At 57.9% G+C, this 20029-nt stretch overlaps 1 protein-coding gene across 3 annotated transcripts in view; it reads left to right on the top strand.

The window, feature by feature from the left end:
* The first annotated feature begins 4690 nt into the window (after positions 1–4690).
* PDE4A (phosphodiesterase 4A) overlaps positions 4691–20029 on the top strand; it is a 43016-nt gene continuing 27677 nt past the window's right edge. The window contains exon 1 of one of the 3 annotated variants that reach the window (XM_055344595.1): positions 4691–5216. In XM_055344595.1, coding sequence (XP_055200570.1) covers positions 4897–5216 — 320 coding nt within the window. In that variant the 5' untranslated portion in view covers positions 4691–4896. Of the gene's footprint in view, positions 5217–16150; positions 16430–17723; positions 17873–20029 lie in introns of those variants that run through there. The other 2 variants (XM_055344596.1, XM_055344597.1) reach the window with 2 other exon arrangements.

Below are 20029 nucleotides of genomic sequence, written 5' to 3'. Positions count from 1 at the left end.
GTAAGAGGTGAGGACGAGATGACTGGGCATATCATTCAGGACTGTGTGGGCCTCCTCTGGACGACTTTGACTTTTCCTCTGAGTGAGGTAAAAGCCATGGAGGGCTCTGACCAGAGGAGGGACATGATCTGACTTGGGTTCTAACACCCTCTCTCAGGCTCAGATGTTGGTAGTATTAAGCACTTACTGAGCGCCAGAAGCTGTCCTGAGCACATTCAACATGGTCTGGTCTCATGTCATTCTCACATGGACCCTGTAGGGATCGTCATTCCATTTCACAGAGGAGGAACTGAGGCTCAGAGTTTGTCATTGACCCATGGCCACACAGCAATAAATTCGCAGCACCTGGGGGCGAAGGTGAAGTGAGCCAGCCCCCCCACCCCCCCCGCAGGCTTTTAGACCAGGATCGCCGGCAGCAGAGCGCGCTCATCCTCGGGAGCTGCGTCTGTGTCCCTGTCTGTCTGTTTCTATTTCCACGCGTCCCTGTCTGTCTCCGCGCGCCTCTGCCTGTGCGTCCCCCATCTGTGCCCAAGCCGCCGTCTCGCTGCGCCCGGCCCCCGCACCTCGCAGCTATTTCGGGTTTAGGCATAAAAGCCCAACAGCTCGGAGGAGACGCTTCCTCCGGCCCCCGGCTCGGACCACGCGCCACACGCGGCCGCCTCTGGGAGCTCCCGGTCTTCTCCGCGGGATCCCCAGGCCGGGGGAAGCCCCCGCGGGAGGACGGGGTGGGGGCTGGGGCGACCCGGTCCCGAGGCCTCCGGCCCCCCAGTGGCCAACCCGGGCACTGACGCCGTCCAGACCCCAGCCGTGCGTCAGCTGTCGCTCTGGCAACGGGCGGGCGACGTCACCGGTCGGGCAGTGCGTCAGCCACCTGCTGACGTCACGCCTCGGGAGAGCAAACTAGCGGGGGGGGGGCAGGATTCAGGCTCAGCCGGCAGGGGGAGCCCCAGGGCACTAATGGCGAATGCCTTCGGCTTGGTCCTTCAGGAGGCGCTGGCCCGGGCGGATATGACCCCCGCAGCCGCAACAGCGCGCTAGGTTGTCGGGATGAAGAGGAGTCGCAGTGTCCTGTCGGTGGCCGGAACCGGGGACGAGGTGCGAGAGGCGGGGCCCGGGCTGGGGGCGGGGCTTGGGCCGCAGGGGACACGGGCGCCCTCTTGTGACTATGGCTGCTCACCAGGTGTGGCTTCACAGCCTCAAATCTGGGGAGGGTCCTCGCCTTGTGCCTCAGTTTATTCCCTTGATTCCGTTATTTTCCTGCTGCCTGGATTAAGAGGTTCTCAGGCCAGCGACAGAAGGCGGGAGCTTCCAAGGGGCTGCCCAGGTGGGGAGAGGATTGTAGGGTGAGGGAGGGGTGCTGGGGGTAAGGTCTTGAGGGCCTGGGGGGAGGGGCACAGGCCAGAAGGCCTGGAGGGGCCTCCTAGACGTGTAGGGTGACAATGTGTTAGAGGGGTTCCACAGTGAGGCACAGACTGTACAGGCATGTGGGCCCAGAGCCCCAGGGCCAGAACATCAAAAGGGAGCCCTATAAGAATTAATGGCTGAGAAGGGACACCCCTCGGATGTAAGGGATGAAAAGCGCCCCTTGTGGGAGGGATCAGCGAGTGGCTAAGATGTGAAGGGAACACAAGGAGGTTATATCCCCATCAGTCACTTTCTCAAGTGGCTAAGAAAGGGTGTTACTGGAGGGAGGGCCTCAGGGCCGCCTGGTCAGGCCATGCCCCCATCCAGTCCTTGGTCCTTGTCCCTCCTCAGAGGCCGTGGGAGACCCCCGAGCCCACCAGTGCCAACATGCTGGGGGCTGACCTCCGACGCCCTCGTCGTCGCCTTTCCACGGGGCCCGGCCTGGGCTGGGCGGACACGGAGCCCTCGGACCCTGGGGTCCCTCTGCCGCCAAGGCCCACCACGCTGCCACTGCTGGTCCCTCCTCGGATTTCCATCACCAAAGCCCACAGGTAGGCAGGAGGGGACCAGGCTCGGGGGTGGGGTGGAGATTCAGGGCCAGGGGGGATTGTGTCCAGCCACCAGCCCTTTCCAGCTCCAGGCCCCTGGCCTTTCCCAAAAACCAGCCGAAACTTCTGGAGCCTTGTGGGTCAAGCTGTAACATCCCTTCCCCCAGGCTCCCCTTGCAGCCTCTAGGAATCCCTTCTTCCATTTTGCAGCCTCCTGAGTCAGCAAGAGGCAGGACTGTGGAAAGGGTTTCAGCCCTGCAGTCCCCTGCCATGTCCTCACAATCCAAGAGCTGGGACAGGTTAGGGAGTGTGTCTCCTACCAGGCAGCTGTGTGCCTCTATCTCCCCTCCTGGGAAGATCCACTTCCTCCCCCACCTTAGAGGGGATGGTGAGACCCTACAGGAGAGCTGGACTGGCAATTTTCTTTCTCTTGGGGGTAGATGGAAGAGATACGTGGGGGCATACTTTCTTGCTCTTTTTCATTTGGGATCCTCTGAGCCCCCATCTTGGTCCGAGGGTGAGTTCGAAAGCTGGACAGCTGAGCTTGCCCTGGCTGCTGGCCAGGCTCCTGCCCGCACTGCCCTCCTCAGGTCCCTGCTCTATGCAGCCTCAATCTTCCTATCCCCTCACCTACTCAATTGGAGGTCTCCAGGGTCTCTGCTTGGGTCTTCGGATAATGCTTCATTTCCAGATGGGGAAAGGAAGTGACTGCCATTCCCCCCTCCCTCGGTCTAATGTATCTCCCTCCAACTCCCCCTCCCCCCAAATCCTTCTACCCTCTTCCAGGTTCAGGTCCAACCTGGTCTATCCCAGTTTCAGACCAGAGTTCCAAACACCAGCCCTAGCCCACAGCCTTGCGGCCTTCTTCTGCAAACCGCCCCACCCCCACCCCGCTGTGGTCCACCCCTCTCTCCTCCGCCCCCCCATCCCTTGTTACCCACCCTGAGCTCCGGCCAATCCTATAGTCTCCACCTTCCCCCAAGAATTTGGTCGAGTCCAGGACCCTCAAATGATCTGGGTGGGCGGGGGGGGGGGGAATCGCAGTCCTTGCCAATCCCCTAGAAACCGTTTTGAGTCTATACTGCGGGGGGAGGTGGAGGGTCCCTGAGAGAAGTGGGAGACACAGCTCTGGCTTCTGGGATACCCCGCGGCTGTTAATGCGGGGCGGGTTCTTGCTCCGCGTTCGCCCACGCCCGGAGCCCCCTCGGGCGGGGAGAAAAGCGGCTGTGGGGGTTGGAGACGGCCGCTTTTTTTTTTTTTTTTTTATAACAACAGTGCTGGGGGCGCGGGAGGGAGGAGGGCGGTGGCAGACGGCACGGCCTGCCCTGGGGAGTCCGTGGAGGGGGCGCGCGGGGGCGGGGACCTGGTTCCGGGGACGCGCATCAGAGCCGTTTAGAGTCCGAGCGCGCGTCGGCCCCGGGGGTGGGGCGCCCCGGCGATCGCGCTCCCAAAGCCCGGCCACCGCCAGGGCTCCGTCGCGGCCGGGGCGGCAGAGATGGGGGGAGGGTGGCGCTCGGATCCCGCTCGCTCTCCGCTCGCTCGCTCGGCGCGGCGCTGGGGGAGGCGGGAGCGTGAGTCACGGCGACTCCCGATTTAGGTGCCGGAAGGGGGGCTCTGCTGGCGGGGGCCGCGGGGAGGAGGCGCGGCTGTTTACTCGCCTGAAAAGGGCATGGGGGTGCATCCCGCGGCTGCCGGAGACCTGCCTCAGTTTACCTCCTGCGGAAGCGCTCTGCAAGAGGCAGCGACGCACAGAGCGGTGGGCGGGCAGCCGCGGTGTCCTCCTGGAGCCACACGGGAACCAAAGGGACACACCCCAGAAACACCCCAAAGCGGCCCTCAAGCCGACCACACACACACACACACACACACACACACACACACACACACACCAACACATACAGACTCCCTCAGACACCACAGTCAAACAGCCAAATTGCCTGCACAACTCCGCAAGCGCGGACCGACCACAATACACACCCAAACGCGTGGGTACACATGCACAGCCCCAGGCCGCCAGAACAGACCCCACAGCGGCGCACACCCTCCAAACAAGCAGCACACGTGCGCACACATCCTTCACCCACAGACCCACAGATACACACACAGCGAAATCCAGAGAAACAGGCAGACCGCAGCAGCCAACCACGTGCGCGCACACACTTCCAGCCGACACCGAAAACACAGACAACCCTCGGAAGGGGCCACGTGCGCGCACATCCCGCCCTGGGCACGCGCCATCACCACCCTCCGACCCACCAACAGGAGAATCCCCGAACGTCGCCGCTGCCAGCCGCAGAGCCCGCGTCGGCGGCCCCGGGACCACTCCCCACGCGCTCCCCCCGGCCTGAGGCAGCGGCGAGGACACGCCAGCATCGGGCTCCGCCCCCGCCGTGATGGACGGACTGACTGACACACCGGCAACCAGTCGGGTGTCTCGTTCCTGATCGGATTAACCGTTTAACTCCTTCTTTCCCGTGCACGCCGCGGCTAGGCAGGGCGCTCAGGAGAGAGCCGAGTTCCGGCGCCCCCTCCCCTCCGGGAGCGGGGCTCTGCGTGGGCGGGAGGGCCCCCCTCCTTGGGTGGCTGCCCCCCACTGGCCCGGACGGAGGAGGAGGAGGGGGGCGGCGCTGACAGAGCGGCGGGCGGGGGGCGGGGAGGGGCGGGACGGGGCGGGGGAGCCGGGGCTGGCGCGGAGCGGGGTGCCGAGCGCGGAGAGCGCTGCCGGGCGCCGAGCGGAGCGCCAGCCGCCGACAGAAAGCCGCGGCGCCCGGCCCCGGGGGCGATCGGCCCGTAGCGCCCCCGGGTCTGTCCCCGGGGCGCCATGGCCCCACCGAGGCCGGGCGCACCCGCGGGCCCTCGGGCGCGTCGGCTAGCGCGCCGCCGCTGAGCAGGGTGAAGCTCGGAGAGGCCGGGGCCCCCCGGGGCGCAGGAGGGGGTCGGCGCCATGGAGCCCCCGGCCGCCCCCTCGGAGAGGAGCCTGTCTCTGTCTCTGCCTGGGCCCCGGGAGGGCCAGGCCACCCTGAAGCCGCCCCCCCAGCACCTGTGGCGGCAGCCGCGGACCCCCATTCGTATCCAGCAGCGCGGCTACTCCGACAGCGCGGAGCGCGCAGAGCCCGAGCGGCCGCCACACCGGCCCATAGAGCGCGCCGACGCCGTGGACACCGGCGACCGGCCCGGCCTGCGCACTTCCCGCATGTCCTGGCCCTCGTCCTTCCACGGTACCGGCACCGGCAGCGGCGGCGCGAGCGGAGGCAGCTGCAGGCGGTAAGACTCCGGGCTGCAGACGCGCGTGGAGCGGATAGGCGCGCAGAGAGGACGCAACTCGCCCCGCTGACCGCAGGGGGCGCTGCGCTGCGGGTGGAGTCCGAGTGACTGGCGGGGGTGTGGAGGTGGGGGGAGTTCTACTGTGGGGGCGTCCGGGACGCGACCCTGGTGGCTCCTTGTGTACGAGCACCCTTCCCACTGAAGCTGGTCCTGGGATCAACTTAGGGGGCGCCATGCTGCGTGTTGTATTAACGGCGGCTTGGTTGAGGGCTGCAGCTTTGGGAGTCTGTACCATAGTTGTTGACAGCGCAGGGTACTTGAAGGGACTTTCCCGGGGGCACTGTACTGGCAGCTGGATTCACTATGTTTGTCGACGACCTCGAGGGGACTGTCGGTGGTGCCTCCTAGGTTCACGATGTTTCCTCCAGACCGAGGGGCTCTTGGGGTTCTTCTAGGGAAAGGAGGACTGTATGGGGGGGGCAATGGAAGACTCACGCTTAAGCAGCTCGGGTCAGACATCTAGGGGGAGCCTCATCAGGGAGCACTGAGGTCTGTGTGCTGGGTTGGGGCTCCCTCTCTGGGCAGGAGTGTTAGGGTTCAGTAGCTGCCCAGAGGGAGTAACAGTGCCCAGAGGGTGCACAGTCCTCGCACAGGGTAAGGGAATCCCTGCCTCCAGGAGCAGACAGTGTTAGTGAGGGGTGGCGTTGGACTGGCTCTGATGGCATCCTCTCACTGACCTGGGTTGGCTCCGGCTGTTGGGGTAGACTAGCTGTGTCTGCCTTAGCTACATGCTCTGCCTGGGCTTCTGGGGTCCTGTGACTGTGACATGGGATTATGTGTGCTCCAGGGACAGTGATTATGGCAGTGGAACCATATGTGCTTCTGAGACAGTGATTGTGGCAGCATGACTGCGTGTGCTTCAGGACAGTGTAGTTGTGACACAGTGTAGGCTTCCAGGACAGTAATCATGACAATATGACTTGTGTACTGAAGGGTCACAGGAATTGTGACAATATGACCGTGTGAGCACCCAGCACCATGATTATGTGACTGTGCTTCCGGGACAACGATTGTGACAGTGACTGCGTGTGCTCTTGAGGCACTGATTGTGACAGTATGTACTCCTGGAAGGCAGTGATGGTGGCTCTGTGATGTGTACATTCTGGGACAGTGGTTGTCAGCGGTACTGTCTGTGCTCCCAGGGATGCCGATAGAGACACTGGCGTGCTCTCAGCTGCCTCTGTTCCCTGTGTCCGGGAGTCGTCTGACTTCTGGGGTGTGCTCCTGGCTGCCTGGTGTACTGACCTCTAACCACCCCATGTTTCTCGTTACAGTATCTGCTCCAGTGTTGCTCAGGGGTCTGTGTGTGCTCTGGTGACATGCATGACTGAGAGCTTTGACTTTGTGCTTTGTCTGACCCCCGTGGGTGCCCCTCTGCTTGGGACGTCGCTAAGACGATCAGATTCGGCCTCTCACTCCCCATCAGATTCCGGCCTCTCACTCCCGGAGTTCCCCCTCTAGGCTGTGATCCTACAGTCCTTGCTCTCTCTAGGGGTTTCTAGCCAGCCCTACGACCTCACAAACCACTCCCACCCACTCCCCAGCTCCAGCCTCAGCCCCCAGGCAGGAAGCAAGTGTCAGGGCCCAAAACACACAGCCTGCTATCTCCCAGAGGGAACTGGAGAGAAGCTGAAGAAAAACAAAAGCTGGAATCAACAGGAAATGCCAAGACCGGGGGCTGCGCCAAACTGGCTCAGGTCACTGTCCTAAGAGACCAATGAAGGAGTGGGGTACTGCGGGGAGGAGCTGGGCCTGCTTCCTTTTAAAGGCCTCAGGGACTCCCCCTGCCTTGGTCTCTGGGGTGCTGACTCTCTGGGGACAGTGGCTGAGTGGTAATAATCATCATTATCTTAGTGGTATCCATCTTCTAATGGCTCACTCTCAGGCTCCCCTCATCTTGGGTTTCCAGTGCCTCAGCAGGTATTCCTGTTGGACAGACTGGGGCCCAGAGGAGCAAAACATCCCTCCTACATGCCCAAGCTCACACAAGCAGGAGATGGCAAAGCTGAGATCCCAACACCCGGCTGTCTGATGCCTGGGGTCCTAGCACATGTCTTGCCCTCTCCTTGCCTCAGTTTCCCCATCTGTAAAGTGGGGCTGTTGGCACTGCTCTGTTGCCCGCAGCAGGGGTGGTGGTGGTGGTGGTGGTGTGTGTGTTTGTGACTTCTGTGAGATTGGGGATGTGTGTAAAGGGCTTAACACAGTGAGTGCTCAGTAGATAGTCACTCAGGGACCTGGACTCAGGAGAGGAGGTGGGGCTTGCATAGACCCTGCTCCTCCACGGTGGGAAGAAAAAACGGGAACCTCAACCACATCCCTTCAGGGCTCAGGTTTCTGTTTCACTGTGGGCCTGTGTAGCCTCCAGGGGCTTCGGCCAGAGGGAAGGCATGGGTGCCAGCGTCCTCCCCCCACCCTTAGGCAGAAGGAGGAAGGGGGAACTGAGAGGCCTCCAGTGGGAACCTTGCTGCTTAGAATGGGCTTTCTGCCAGCCTGTTTCTCCAGAAAGGGGGTTCTCTGAGTGCACACAGGGCGTTCCAGTGCTACCCACGTTGCAGTTCCTGCAGCCACCAAAAAGGGGATCCAGACAGCCCTAGACTTGAGTCACAGGAACCCCCAGAGAGAGGGCACTGCCCTCCATCTGAGATGGCATCCACAAACCCCCTCCAGACCTGGGGATGTATGAGCCTGTGCTCCTGGCGCCCTGCGGGGCTGAGTCACGGCACCACAACGATCTGTCAAGAGGCAGATGGAGCTGGAGGAAGAGAAAGAGTGCGATGGTAGTGGGGGCGGGGGGGGGGGGCTTGCCTGAATTGGGGGCGGGGCCAACGTACCGGCCTCTACCCCCCACCCCGCCCCGTGCCCCTCTGTCTCCGCAAACTCTTCCCGCCCGGGGAGGCGCCGCGGGACCCCAGGAAGGGGCGGAGGCCGCCGAACTGGGGTCTCTCTCTGGCCCGTGGCCTGTGTCTCCACTCGGGTCCGCGCCTCCCCTCCTCTCTGGCTCTCGCGTATCCCTGGCTGTGCACTGGGAGCGGGTCCCTCCGCGCGCCCCTCCCTCCGCGCGCCCTCTGCTGGGGGACGAGAAAGGCACAGGCTGTGTGCGCGTTCCGAGTGCGGACCCGCCTCGGCGGGACTCCAGTCCCCGAGCGGGGCACAGTCGCCGCCGCCACTGCCGGGCGCCCCAGGTTATTATTTCCTGCATATCGAGCGCCTCGGAGAGTGGGCGCCAGGCCGGCCGGCCGCAGGCTGCGGGGGAGGTCCCGGCCCTCCCCGGGCGGGACCAGGCGGCTCTGCCGGTCCAGCCGAGCGCAGTGGAGACGGCCGCCTGGCGGACGCAGAGCAACTTGGCGGAGAAGTTGGGCACGCGGAGTTCCCGGCTCACCTCCGCGCTCCTGGCTGCCGCCGCCCCTGTCCCAGCCAGGGCCTCGCAACACCGCCCCGCGTGCTAACCCCTGCGTCTCTGGCTCGCTATTCCTGCCGAGGAAACAGAAGTGACTTGCCCAAGGTCGCACAGCGAGTTGGGGTTAAAACCCAGGTCTCCTGGACTCCAGATGGGTGGGTGAGAATCAGGTTGTAGCCCTGCCCCCTGACTCGCTGTGGGACTAGGAGCCCACCATCATGCCCCCCTGGGCCTCAGTGTTCTTACTAAACCCGCGTGCATAAGATCTGCCCGCCCCCGGGGCTGTGGTAAGGCTCAGATGGCTGACCTTGGGGCCGGGCAGCCAGGAGCTGGTGTTTGGAGAACTGCGCTTCTGCAAAGTGCATCTCTCTGACGTTGTCGGCAGACAAAATGGGGGTGTCCTCCAAACCACAATCCTGGGCTCTGGCTGCGAGGGCACACCCCTCCTTCCTTCACTAGTCACAGATTGACTGGCAGGCTCCTCTGAGTTGGAGGTAGGGCTTTGGTGCTGGGGGGACAGGGTGAGGACAGAGTTTGGGGGGGCATCTGAGCCCACTATCTTCACTCCTGAGTAAGAGCTCCAATCCAGCCTTGGCCCTTGACTTGCTGTGGGCCCTGAGGAAAGGATTTGCCTACCTGAGCCTTTGATTCCACGGGCAGTGATTGAGCCTCTTCAGGCTGTGGCAAGGAATGAGACAGACCCCCAGTCCCTGCTGTCCTGGAGTTCTCAAGCTAGTAGATGAGAAAGAAATAACAAGTAAAGGCATGTGATAATTCTGGTGACACATGGGACAGGAAGAAAAGAGGGACCCTGAGATCAAGGAAGGGCTCTGTGAAGAGGTGAAATTTTAGTACAGACCTAAATGGAGTAACATCAGATGTGAAGTGAGCCTAAGGGAAGACGGTGACAAGCAGAGGGAACAGCCAGTTCAAAGGTTCTGGGGTAGGAGCCAATCTGTTATGTGAGGGGAAAAGCAGAGGGGTGGCAAGTGTGGCAGAGGCAGAGTGAGCAAGAGATGAGTAGAAGGAAATGAGGCAGGGAAGTGACAGGGCGCTCACGTAGGGCCTTACAGGCTATGGTCAGCATTGGCTTTAGGCCTTAGGTTATCTCTGGCTTTTTAGGAAAGGACAAAAGTCACTGAGCTGGGAGGAGACTGAACCATGAAAGGCCTGTGTAGCCTAGTGGCTAAAATCCCAGTCTCTGGAGTCAGAGAACTGGACATCATCATCTAGCTCTGCTTTTTCCAGTCTGGGTGACCCTGGCCATGTCACTTCCCCTTCCTGGGCCTCAGATACCCTGTCTCTGAAACAGGCCAATTCAGAACCTTATTTCCAAAGTCTGTCCTGAGGAGTCAGCAAAACAATGGAGGGGAGCCTAAGGGCAGGTAAACGAGAATGCTCTTCCTTTCTGTTTTGTACCTGGACCTAGGGGTCCCAGTGGCCAGTGCAAGGGTCTTTGTGCTTTTAGACCAGGAATTTTCACTTGAAAGTGATTCTGGCCTCCAGGGACATGTATGACACAATGCCTGAAGACATTTTTTTAAAATTTTTATTTATTTATGATAGTCACACACACAGAGAGAGAGAGAGGCAGAGACACAGGCAGAGTGAGAAGCAGGCTCCATGCACCGGGAGCCCGACGTGGGATTCGATCCTGGGCCTCCAGGATCGCGCCCTGGGCCAAAGGCAGGCGCTAAACCGCTGCGCCACCCAGGGATCCCCCTTTTTTTTTTTTTAATTTTGACATTTTTTTTTGAAAGGATTTTATTTATTTATTTGACACAGAGAGTGAGAGAGCACAAGCAGGGGGGAGCAGCAGAAGGAGATGGAGAAACAGGCTCCCCACTGAGCAGGGGCCTGATGTGGGGCTCCATATGAGGCTCGATGTGAGGCTCTGTCCTGGGACCCTAGGATCATGACCTAAACCCAAGGCAGACGCTTAACCAACTGAGCCACCCAGGCGCCTCGGCTGGAGACATTTTAATGATTGAGGGGGGTGCTACTGGCTACTAGTGGACAGAGGATTATCTGGCCTTAAATGTCAGTAGTGCCAAGATTGGGAAACCCTGCATTCCCAACAAGGTGTTATCACCTCCAAGGGGCGAAAATTGGTTCTTGGGTGGATGTATGTAGGAAAAATAAAACAACTTATATTTATCTATAAAGCCCCATATGCACACAAGCAGATATGCAGTACAGGCATACCTCGCCTCATTACACTTCACAGATTCTGCATTTTTTTTGTCTTTTTTTTTAAATTTTTATTTATTTATGACAGTCACACAGATAGAGAGGCAGAGACACAGGCAGAGGGAGAAGCAGGCTCCATGCACCGGGAGCCCGACGTGGGATTCGATCCCGGGTCTCCAGGATCGCGCCCTGGGCCAAAGGCAGGCGCTAAACCGCTGCGCCACCCAGGGACCCCCAGATTCTGCATTTTTTTACAAATTGAAGGCTTGTGGCAACTCTGCGTTGAACAAGTCCATTGGCGCATTTTCCCAATAGCATTTGCTCACTTTGTTTCTGTAGGTCACATTTTGATCATTCTTGCAAGTTTCAAACTTTTTCATCGTTATATTTATTGTGGTCATGTGTGATCAATTTGATGTTATTGGGGTAGTCATTTTGGAGTACCATGAACTGAGCCTATAGAAGTCGGCAAACTAAATAGATGCGTGTCGTGTGTGTGTGTGTGTGTGTGTGTGTGTGTGTATGTGTGTGTATTTTGACTGCTCCACCATCCAACTGCTTCCCAGGTCTCCCTTTCCTTGCGCCTGAGACACGGCAATATTAAAATTCGGCCAATTAATCACCCTGATGGCCTCTAAGTGTTCAAGTGAAAGGAAGAGTCACGCAAGTGTCTCGATTCCAATCAAAAGCCAGATATGATTAAGCTTAATGAAGAAGGCATATTGGAAGCTGAGACAGACCAGAAGCTAGGCCTCTCGTACGTACGGGTTAGCCAGGTTGTGAATGCAAAGGAGAAGTCTTGAAAGAAATTAAGGGTGCCGCTCCAGGGAACACAAGGATGTTAAGAAAGCAAAACAGCGTTACTGATGATTTGGTGAAAGTTCAAGTGGTCTCGATAGATCAAATGAGCCACAACACTCCCTTAAGCCAAAGCCTAATCCAGAGCAAGGCCCTCACTCTCTTCAGTTCTGTGGAGGCTGAGGGAGGTGAGGAAGCTGCAAACCAGTTTGAAGCTACCGGAGGGTTGGTTCGTGAGGTTTAAGGAAAGAAGCCATTTCTATTATATAAAAGCAAAGGTACTGATGCAGCAGCTGCAGCAAGTTATCCAGAAGCCTGGGCTAAGATAATTAGCGAAGGTGGCTGCCCTAAGCACATTTTCAATGTAGTCAAAGCAGCCTTCTATTGGAAGATGCCATCCAGGACTTTAATAGCTAGAGAGGAGAAGTCAGTACCTGGCTTCAGAGCCTAAAAGGACAGAGTTAATGCGGTTAGTGACTTTAAGTTAAAGCTAATGTTCAATTACCATCCTGAAAATCCCAGGGCCCTTAAGAATTATGCTAAACCTCTCCTATCTGCTTTGAAAATGGAACAACAGGGCAGCCCTGTTGGCTCAGTGGTGTAGTGCTGCCTTCAGCCCAGGGTGTGATCCTGGAGACCCCAGGATCCAGTCCCACATCAGGCTCCCTGCATGGAGCTTGCTTCTCCCTCTGCCTGTGTCTCTGCCTGTCTCTGTGTCTCTCATGAATAGATAAAATCTTAAAAAAAAAAAAAAAGTAAATGGAACAACAAAGCCTGGATGACAGCACCTCTGTGTTTTGGGTTTTTTAAGAAAAATTTTAAAAGATTTTAAATTTATTTATTCACGAGACACACAGAGAGAAAGGCCGAGACACAGGCGGAGGGAGAAGCAGGCTCCCTGCAAGGAGCCCAACGTGGGACTCAATCCCGGACCCCGGAATCACACCCTGAGCCAAGGGCAGCCACCGCTGAGCTACCCAGGTGTCCCAGCACCTCTGTTTAAAACATGGTTTACTGAATATTTTAAACCCACTATCTAGACTGATTGCTAAGAAAAAAGAAAGAAAGAAAGAAAGAAAGAAAGAAAGAAAAGAAAGAAAAAGGTTCCTTTCAAAATATTACTGCTCACTGATAATACACCTGGCCACTGATGAGCTCTGACAGAGATGTAGTGAGATTAATGTTGTTTTCATGCCTGCTGACACAACATTCATTCTCCAGCTCACGGATTAAGGAGTAATTTTTGACTTTCAAGTCCTATTATTTGAGAAATACATTTCATAAAGCTATAGCTGCTGTGGACAGTGACTCCTCTGATGGATCTGAGCAAAAGGGATCAAACACCTTCCGGAAAGGATTCACCGTCCTAAATGCCGTTATGAACATTCTGACTCATGGGAAGAGGTCAAAATTTTGACAAGCACAGGAGTTTGGAAGAAGTGGATCCCAACCCTCATGGATGACTTTGAGGGGTCCCAGACTTCAGGGGAGGAAGCAACTGCACATGTGGTGGGAACAGCAAGAGAAGTAGAATTAGGAGGTGAGCCTGAAGATGGGTCCCCATTGCTGCAATCTCATGATCAAACTGGAATGGAAGACGAGTGGCTTGTTATGGATGAACCAAGCCTGAGGTTTCTCCAGGTGGAATCTGCTTCTGGTGAAGATGCTGTGAAGATTGTTGAATGACAAGATTTTAGAATATTACATATAGTTGATAAAGCAGTGGCAAGATTTAAGAAGATTCACTTCAATTTTGAAAGAATCCGGTGAAATGCTATAGAACAGCATCATACACTATAGAGACACTGCAATTGCTCCTAAAAGCAAAACTCAATCCATGTGGGAACTTTATTGTTTTCTTTTTTAATTTTTATTTATGTATGATAGTCACACACAGAGAGAGAGAGAGAGAGGCAGAGGGAGAAGCAGGCTCCATGCACCGGGAGCCCGATGTGGGATTCGATCCTGGGTCTCCAGGATCCCGCCCTGGGCCAAAGGCAGGCGCCAAACCACTGCGCCACCCAGGGATCCCTTGTTTTCTTATTTTAAGAGATTACCACAATCACCCTGATCGGTCAGCAACCATCAACATTGGGGCAAGACCCTGCACCAGCAGAGATTATGACTCGTTGAAAGCTCAGATGATGGTCAGCATTTTTTAACAATGAAGTATTTTTAAATTAAGGTATGTACATATTTTTAGACGTAGGGCTATTGCACACTTAGTGTAGACACCAGTGTAGTATAAACATGACTTTTATATGCACTGGGAAACCACAAAATTCATCTGGCTCGCTTAGTTGTGATGTTCACTTTATTGGAATGATCTGGAGCCAAACCTGCAATATTTCTGAGGTATACCTGTGTATGAGTGGCTGTGACATTTCATAGAGAAGGCTATTCATAGAGAAGGACTGTCCAAGCAAGCTATTCCTTGGGGCAGTGTTGGGGATAATGAAATAAAGGGTGGCAAACACTGGTGTAGAGCCTGACTCAGACACTCATTGGCTGTGTGACCTTGAGCAGCTTGTTTCTCTCCAAGACTCAGTTTTCCCATCTGTAAAATGGGGACAACAACATATCACTTTGCAGGTATTTTATGAGGATTAAATGAGATCAGAACTAGAGGTGCTGAATGTCCAGGAGGCATTCTGAAGGCTAGTTGCTGTCATCACCACCATCGTCATCATCTTCCTCATCATCATCATCATCTGTACCCTGTGGCGAGTACAGTGGCTTGCACATTACAAGCTCTCCAAAAACATGTTTTGTCAGGTAATCATAGCTAACATTCAGTGAATGCTTTACTATCCCCAAATGCTTTGTGAGCCTTTTTTTTTTTTACATGTCCACCCATGAGATGCATAGTATCATTATGCCAATTTTACAGGTGGGAAAACTGAGGCTTAGTGAAATGACTGGCCCAAAGTCAAATGGCTAAGAAGTTCTGGAGGCCTGACTCAAACCTAGGCCAGCTAATTCTGGGGCCCAAGACAAGGGAGCCAACAGGTAGAGAAAGAAAGGTATTTACAGAGGTAGGGCCCTAAAATAGAGATTTGCTCCAATTTTCTTATCTAAAACAAGTTTCTTCCCCTTCCTAACCCCAAAGAGCCAAAGGTAGGTTGGGGTAGTCTCTGAAATTATAACCAGCTGGCTAGCTTTGTTCTAGAATCTTCAACTCCTCAGTCTTATTCTTCATCTGTGAAAGGCGGTAATGTGCCCCCCACAGAGTCACACTGGCTGGGCATGCAATGCCACCACAGGAGCCCCAGAAAGTCCCTATCGGTCTGTACTGCTCTGCTGAGGAGAGGTCAGCTTCTTGGGGCCACCTCATGAGCTGTGGAGGGCCCCAATTCTAAGATGCCTCAGAGACTCTAAGGAGTGGCAGGACTGGGGGAACCTTAGGAGTGTCTAGCAGCTGCGAGCACACTCAGCTTCTAGCGGTGTCTCTGAGTTATAAGGTATGTTTCAGAAGCTGTGAGGGGCATTCTGGAGGTATCCCCAAGAATTGTGGGTTCATCTTGGTTTTGGAAGGTAGCCTAGGAACTGCGGAGGAATCTAGTTGCCCCTGGTGCCTATGGGGTATCCTAGGATTTGGGGGGCAGCTACATAGTTATGGGAACACTCCTTGAGTCCCAAGAACCCCTGAGGTTATTTCACTGTCTTTGAACTTATGGGGGCACCTCAGGAATACTGTGGAGCCATTTAGGGATTGGGGGACATCCGAGGGACTGTGGAAACGTTCTTAGGATCTGTGAGGGATCCTAGAATTTGGGAGGCACAGTTTATGGTCTGTAGGAATACTCTGTGGCTGTGGGAAATTCTTAGGGGTGCTTTGGGGGTCTCTGCCTGACTCCGGGATGGTGGGGGTGCTCTAGGAGATTTGGGGGACATCTGAAGAAACCTGGTGATCCTGGGATCTGAAGGAGTTTCATTTGTGGGTGCATCCTGAGATTCTCGGGGTGGCCCTGGGGTTTGTGGGGGTATATCAGTAACAATGAGGATACTAGTAGGGGACATCTGGGGCTAAGGGATTGTCCCAGAGTCCATGGGGCCTCTCAGAGCACCTCTAGCTTTTGAGGGAAACTCAGGGATTTGAGGTACCTCGGGGTTCTGTGGGGACACCTCAGGGATAGTTGGGACAGTCTCTGGAATCCTGGGGACATCTGAGGGACTTTGGGGACGACACTGAGGTTTGTGAGAGCCACAGCGGTTTGTAAGAGCACCCCAGGGATTTGGGGGACATCCCAGATGTTTGTAGAGACGCTTCCGACGACTGTAGGGACCTCAAGGGGACTGCGGGTGCCCCTGCGGTCATTGGGGCCATTGGGGCGTCCCGCCGCAGCCGCGTGGCGCCCCGGCCCGCTCCGCCCCGGGGGCGGCCCCAGAGCGAAGCCGGAAGGGCCGAGGCGGCCGGCGGGGTGGGGCCCGCGGGCCCCGGGGCTGGGCGGCCGGCCTGCGTGGGCTGCGCGGGGCTGGCGGGCGGCGCTGCTCCCCAGCGCCCGCCGAGGGGGGCCGCGCCCCCTGTGGCCATGGCGCGGCCGCACGGCCTGGGCCGCATCCCCGAACTGCAGCTGGCGGCCTTCCCGGCGGCGGCGGCCGCCGAGGACGAGGCGTTCCTGCCTGAACCCCCGGTCCCGCGCGCACCCCGCCGCCTGCGTTCGCCGCCCTCCTCGCCAGTCTTCTTCGCCATCCCGTCCCCAACTTCCCGCAGGCGTCTTCGGCTTCTCCGCAGCTTCCAGGATTTCGGCCGCCAGGCGTGGGCAGGGTAAGTGCGCGCCCGTGGCGGTGGGTTCGAGTCTCCCCTAACCAGCTGGCGCGGGCCGGGTCTGGGGTTCCTCGCTGGCTCTCCCCAGCCTGACTTCCCCTCCTCCGTCACAGGACGGCGATAAAAATCATCCCTGCCCTCCAGGGTTGCCGTGGAGACCTCTGATAGGGCATGCAGTAGGCACTCAATAAACGTTAGGTTCCTCCCACTTCCTGTGCAGACCTGAGGCTGCAGTCAGGCTCTGGAGGAGTGAGGCCAACCTGCCATCCAGGGTGATCTGGGGTCGTGTGTTCAGGTCTGCCGGCCTCAGGCTAACGGCCTGTGAAATGGGGCCAGCGCTGCCATCCCGGGGTTGCCTTGCCAGGAGGCTCGGTGACGTTACTGGGCGCACCGGGCACGGAGGGCAAATGGACTTTCTCTTCCTGGCCAGACCCGGGGTGGGATGCGTGGGGCTGGAAGCTTGGAGACCACACCCCGTCTCGCTTGGAGACGGAGATCGGAGATCCACAGCCGGGAGGTGGGAGCCGGCCGGGTCTGGGGGCTTCTCCAGAACCAGGGGACGATCCTCTGCTTACCCCCTTAACCCCAACGCTCCGCACGCACTTGTTTGGAACCTGAGTCCAAAGACGTGCTGGGGGAGGACACTGCGGGGACAGGCTCAGCGTCTGGACCCGGGGAAGAGCCTGGGAAGGGGAGAGAAGATGGGGAGGGGTCGGGAGCCCCGCGTGGCCTCGGGGACGGGGTGTGTGGGGGGGGAATCAGTCCCTCCCAAGTTGCTCCCTGTGTCTCTGTCTCCACTTCTGTCTTTCTTGTCTCTGCCCCTCCCCTTTCCCCGCATCCGTCGTCCCTCCCCCGGGTTTTTGTCACCGGACCCCGAACTAGGCCCGCGCGGGCCAGGCTCTTCCCCCAGGGGCGCGCGGCTCAGAGGGCTCCAGCGGCTCCAGCGGGCCCAGCTTGGCGTCAGAGTGGGGAGGGGGGAGGGCGGGGCCAGAGGCAAGGCGCGGCGGGAGCGGGGGAGAGGGGGGCCGGGGCCAGAGCCCGGGAATCGGGAGCCCGGGGCACACCCCTCCCCGCGCCCCAGGCCCGGAGGGAGGGGGGCAAGCGGGAAGTGTGCTCAGAGTTCCGCAGGAGGCAGGCGCTGGGGACACGGAGACGCCCGAACGCCCGGGGCCGTCCCTGGGGGGGTCACCGGGAGGGCGGGTGTGGAGGCGGCGCTGCCAGTGGCCACAGACACCTCGGGCCTGCGAGCAGCGCGCGCCACACAGCGTGCCGCCTGTTCCCATGCTCGCCCCGACGGTCCTTGGCACCCATGCGCTCGGGTACAGCGCCCCGGGCTCGGCCCCGGCCCCCTGACCTGACACTGCCCCCGGCGGGCCCCGAGTCCCTGGTCCACTTCTTCAGCGACGAGGACACCTGTTGGCACCCTCCAGGCAGATCTGTCAGGTGGGTGGCCTGTGGCCAATTCCCTCCTTTGCCATGGAGGGCTCTGGCTGGGGGGAGAGGGTGCCCAGTCTGCCTTGGGGAGTCCCCCAGTGGCTTCCAGGGTCCGCCTGGAGCCCCACCCCCTTCCCTGGCCCTAACATTCTTGGTGCTGCTGGGGGCTTCCTGCAGGTGATAGCCCTCAAAAGGGGTGCTAGGTCCTGCCCCCTTTCTATTTAAGATGGGATCCCTTCACCCACTTTGTGCCCCTAAACCTGGGTTTCTGGCACTCATCCTGGCAGCAAATATGGGTGTCCAGCGTCACCTGGGCTCCACTCCCAGGCCACCGGCCTGGAGCCAGGTCCCTCTGGCCCTGCTTGTGACTCCAGTCCTACCCGCCCCCTCCTCGCTAGTGCTGCCAGGCTGAAAACCAAGCTGGGGTGGAGGAGGGAGGGTAGGTTGGAACTGCTGGAACTCCTGGAGGTTATTTAGAATCAGCTGGACAGTGCTGGAGAAGAAGAGTTCTCAGAATTCTCAGGGTACTCCAGCCTTGTTCCTGCTTCCCTCCACCAGCCCCTTCAGATACCTGTACACACACATAACACAGACACGGACACACACACACACATGCTACATCCACAGCTACACATGACCCAAACACGGACACACCCCCACACAGGGTATTCGGGGTCACCTGGTGTTTACTATGTAAGGCATGGTTCTCTTCGCCGGTGGGGACACAAAAGAGAATCTCACAGTTGACTCATAGGTGCAGTGACACACAAGCCACAGAAATGCTGGTTTCACACAGCATCGTACACGGCACTGCCTCCAGGAACACACTTTCACCTCGGCACACACCCAGGCCTGGTTCCCACCCACACATAGCCACACACAGGAACACACCTCATGCCCACTCAGGAGTCAGGGACGGTCACAGCATATATGCATGGCACACAGGTACACTCTTACAAGGTCGCACAGATTTCACAGACATAGATAGAGACACACAGATCCACGTAGGCACCCATGAACACCCAGACCCCACTGACATACTCGGATGTACAAATCCACACGGAGAGCTACATACACACAGGTACCCCTGAGCACACATATACTCTGACTCACACAGACCCTCTGTGCACACCCAGCCCTACAAACAGCCATGTCACCTGGCACCACGCGCCTGCCTGGCAGACACACACCAGCGCCCGCCCTCAACCTCTGCATGACCTTCACAAAGCAAATGCCAGGCCTTTCCATAAAGGCTGCCTGGCACCTCCTACGAAGGAGTCAGGTGGAGTGGGGCAGGGAGCCCAGGGAGATGCCGGGCCTGCCTGGGGAGAGATAGACACCCGGTGATTTAGTGTCCAGGTTTGTAGTCTGGCTGCCCAGGTTTAAATGCTCCTTCCGATAGTTGATAGTCAAGTTGTTTGTCCTGTCTGTACCTCAGTTTATTTCTCTCGAAAATGGGGCATTAGTACATGTCCAGACACAGCACAGTGTCTAGCATGTGGCATTTAATAGCAGTTGACTACTTTCATTGTTGTTATGATTTTTACCAACCAGGACATCTCCTTTCCTTTCTGCTCCCCTCCCAACTTGTTTGTTGCCCATTGGCCCCTGCAGCAGAACTCTCTGAAGCCTTGATCTGCTCCTGGGCTGCACAGCCCTCCAGAGGCCCAATTTGATGCTTACAGAGCCCAAGTGGGCAGGCCTAGGGGCCCTGGGGGGGGGGGGGCAGGTGGAGGCAGGTAGCAGCTTCACCTGATGATGCCACCAAGTGGTCAGCCTCTCTGAAGGGGACCCTTGAGCAGGTTATTTCCCTTATGAGGGAGTGTCTGGCTATGTGGCTGTGATGTCAAGGCCTTTTGGCTGCTCTTGACTCCACTTTATGGCCTTGGGTCCCGTTGGGACATTAATGGAGCAGCCTCCAGCCTGACTTTGTTTCACCCTGAGCAGTGGCAGGCCAGGGAAGGGTGACTCCACATAGTTCCAGGGCGCAGTTCTGGAGGGTAGCTTAGACTCCCCACAACATACACACATTCTCAGTCTGTACAGCGGGCCTAATCCCCTTTCCTCTGCCATTCCAAAGCCCAGAGGACAGCAGCTCCTGGAAGCACAAGCAAACAGCAGGGCCCCCGGGAGCCTCTTCGCATCCTGGCCTCTGGGCTCCTGCTT

This window comes from Nyctereutes procyonoides, unplaced genomic scaffold, assembly GCF_905146905.1.
Source record: "Nyctereutes procyonoides isolate TBG_1078 unplaced genomic scaffold, NYPRO_anot_genome, whole genome shotgun sequence".
Taxonomy (NCBI): domain Eukaryota; kingdom Metazoa; phylum Chordata; class Mammalia; order Carnivora; family Canidae; genus Nyctereutes; species Nyctereutes procyonoides.
The sequence above is the reverse complement of the archived record's forward strand: the minus strand, read 5'-3'. Positions and strand labels throughout refer to the sequence as shown.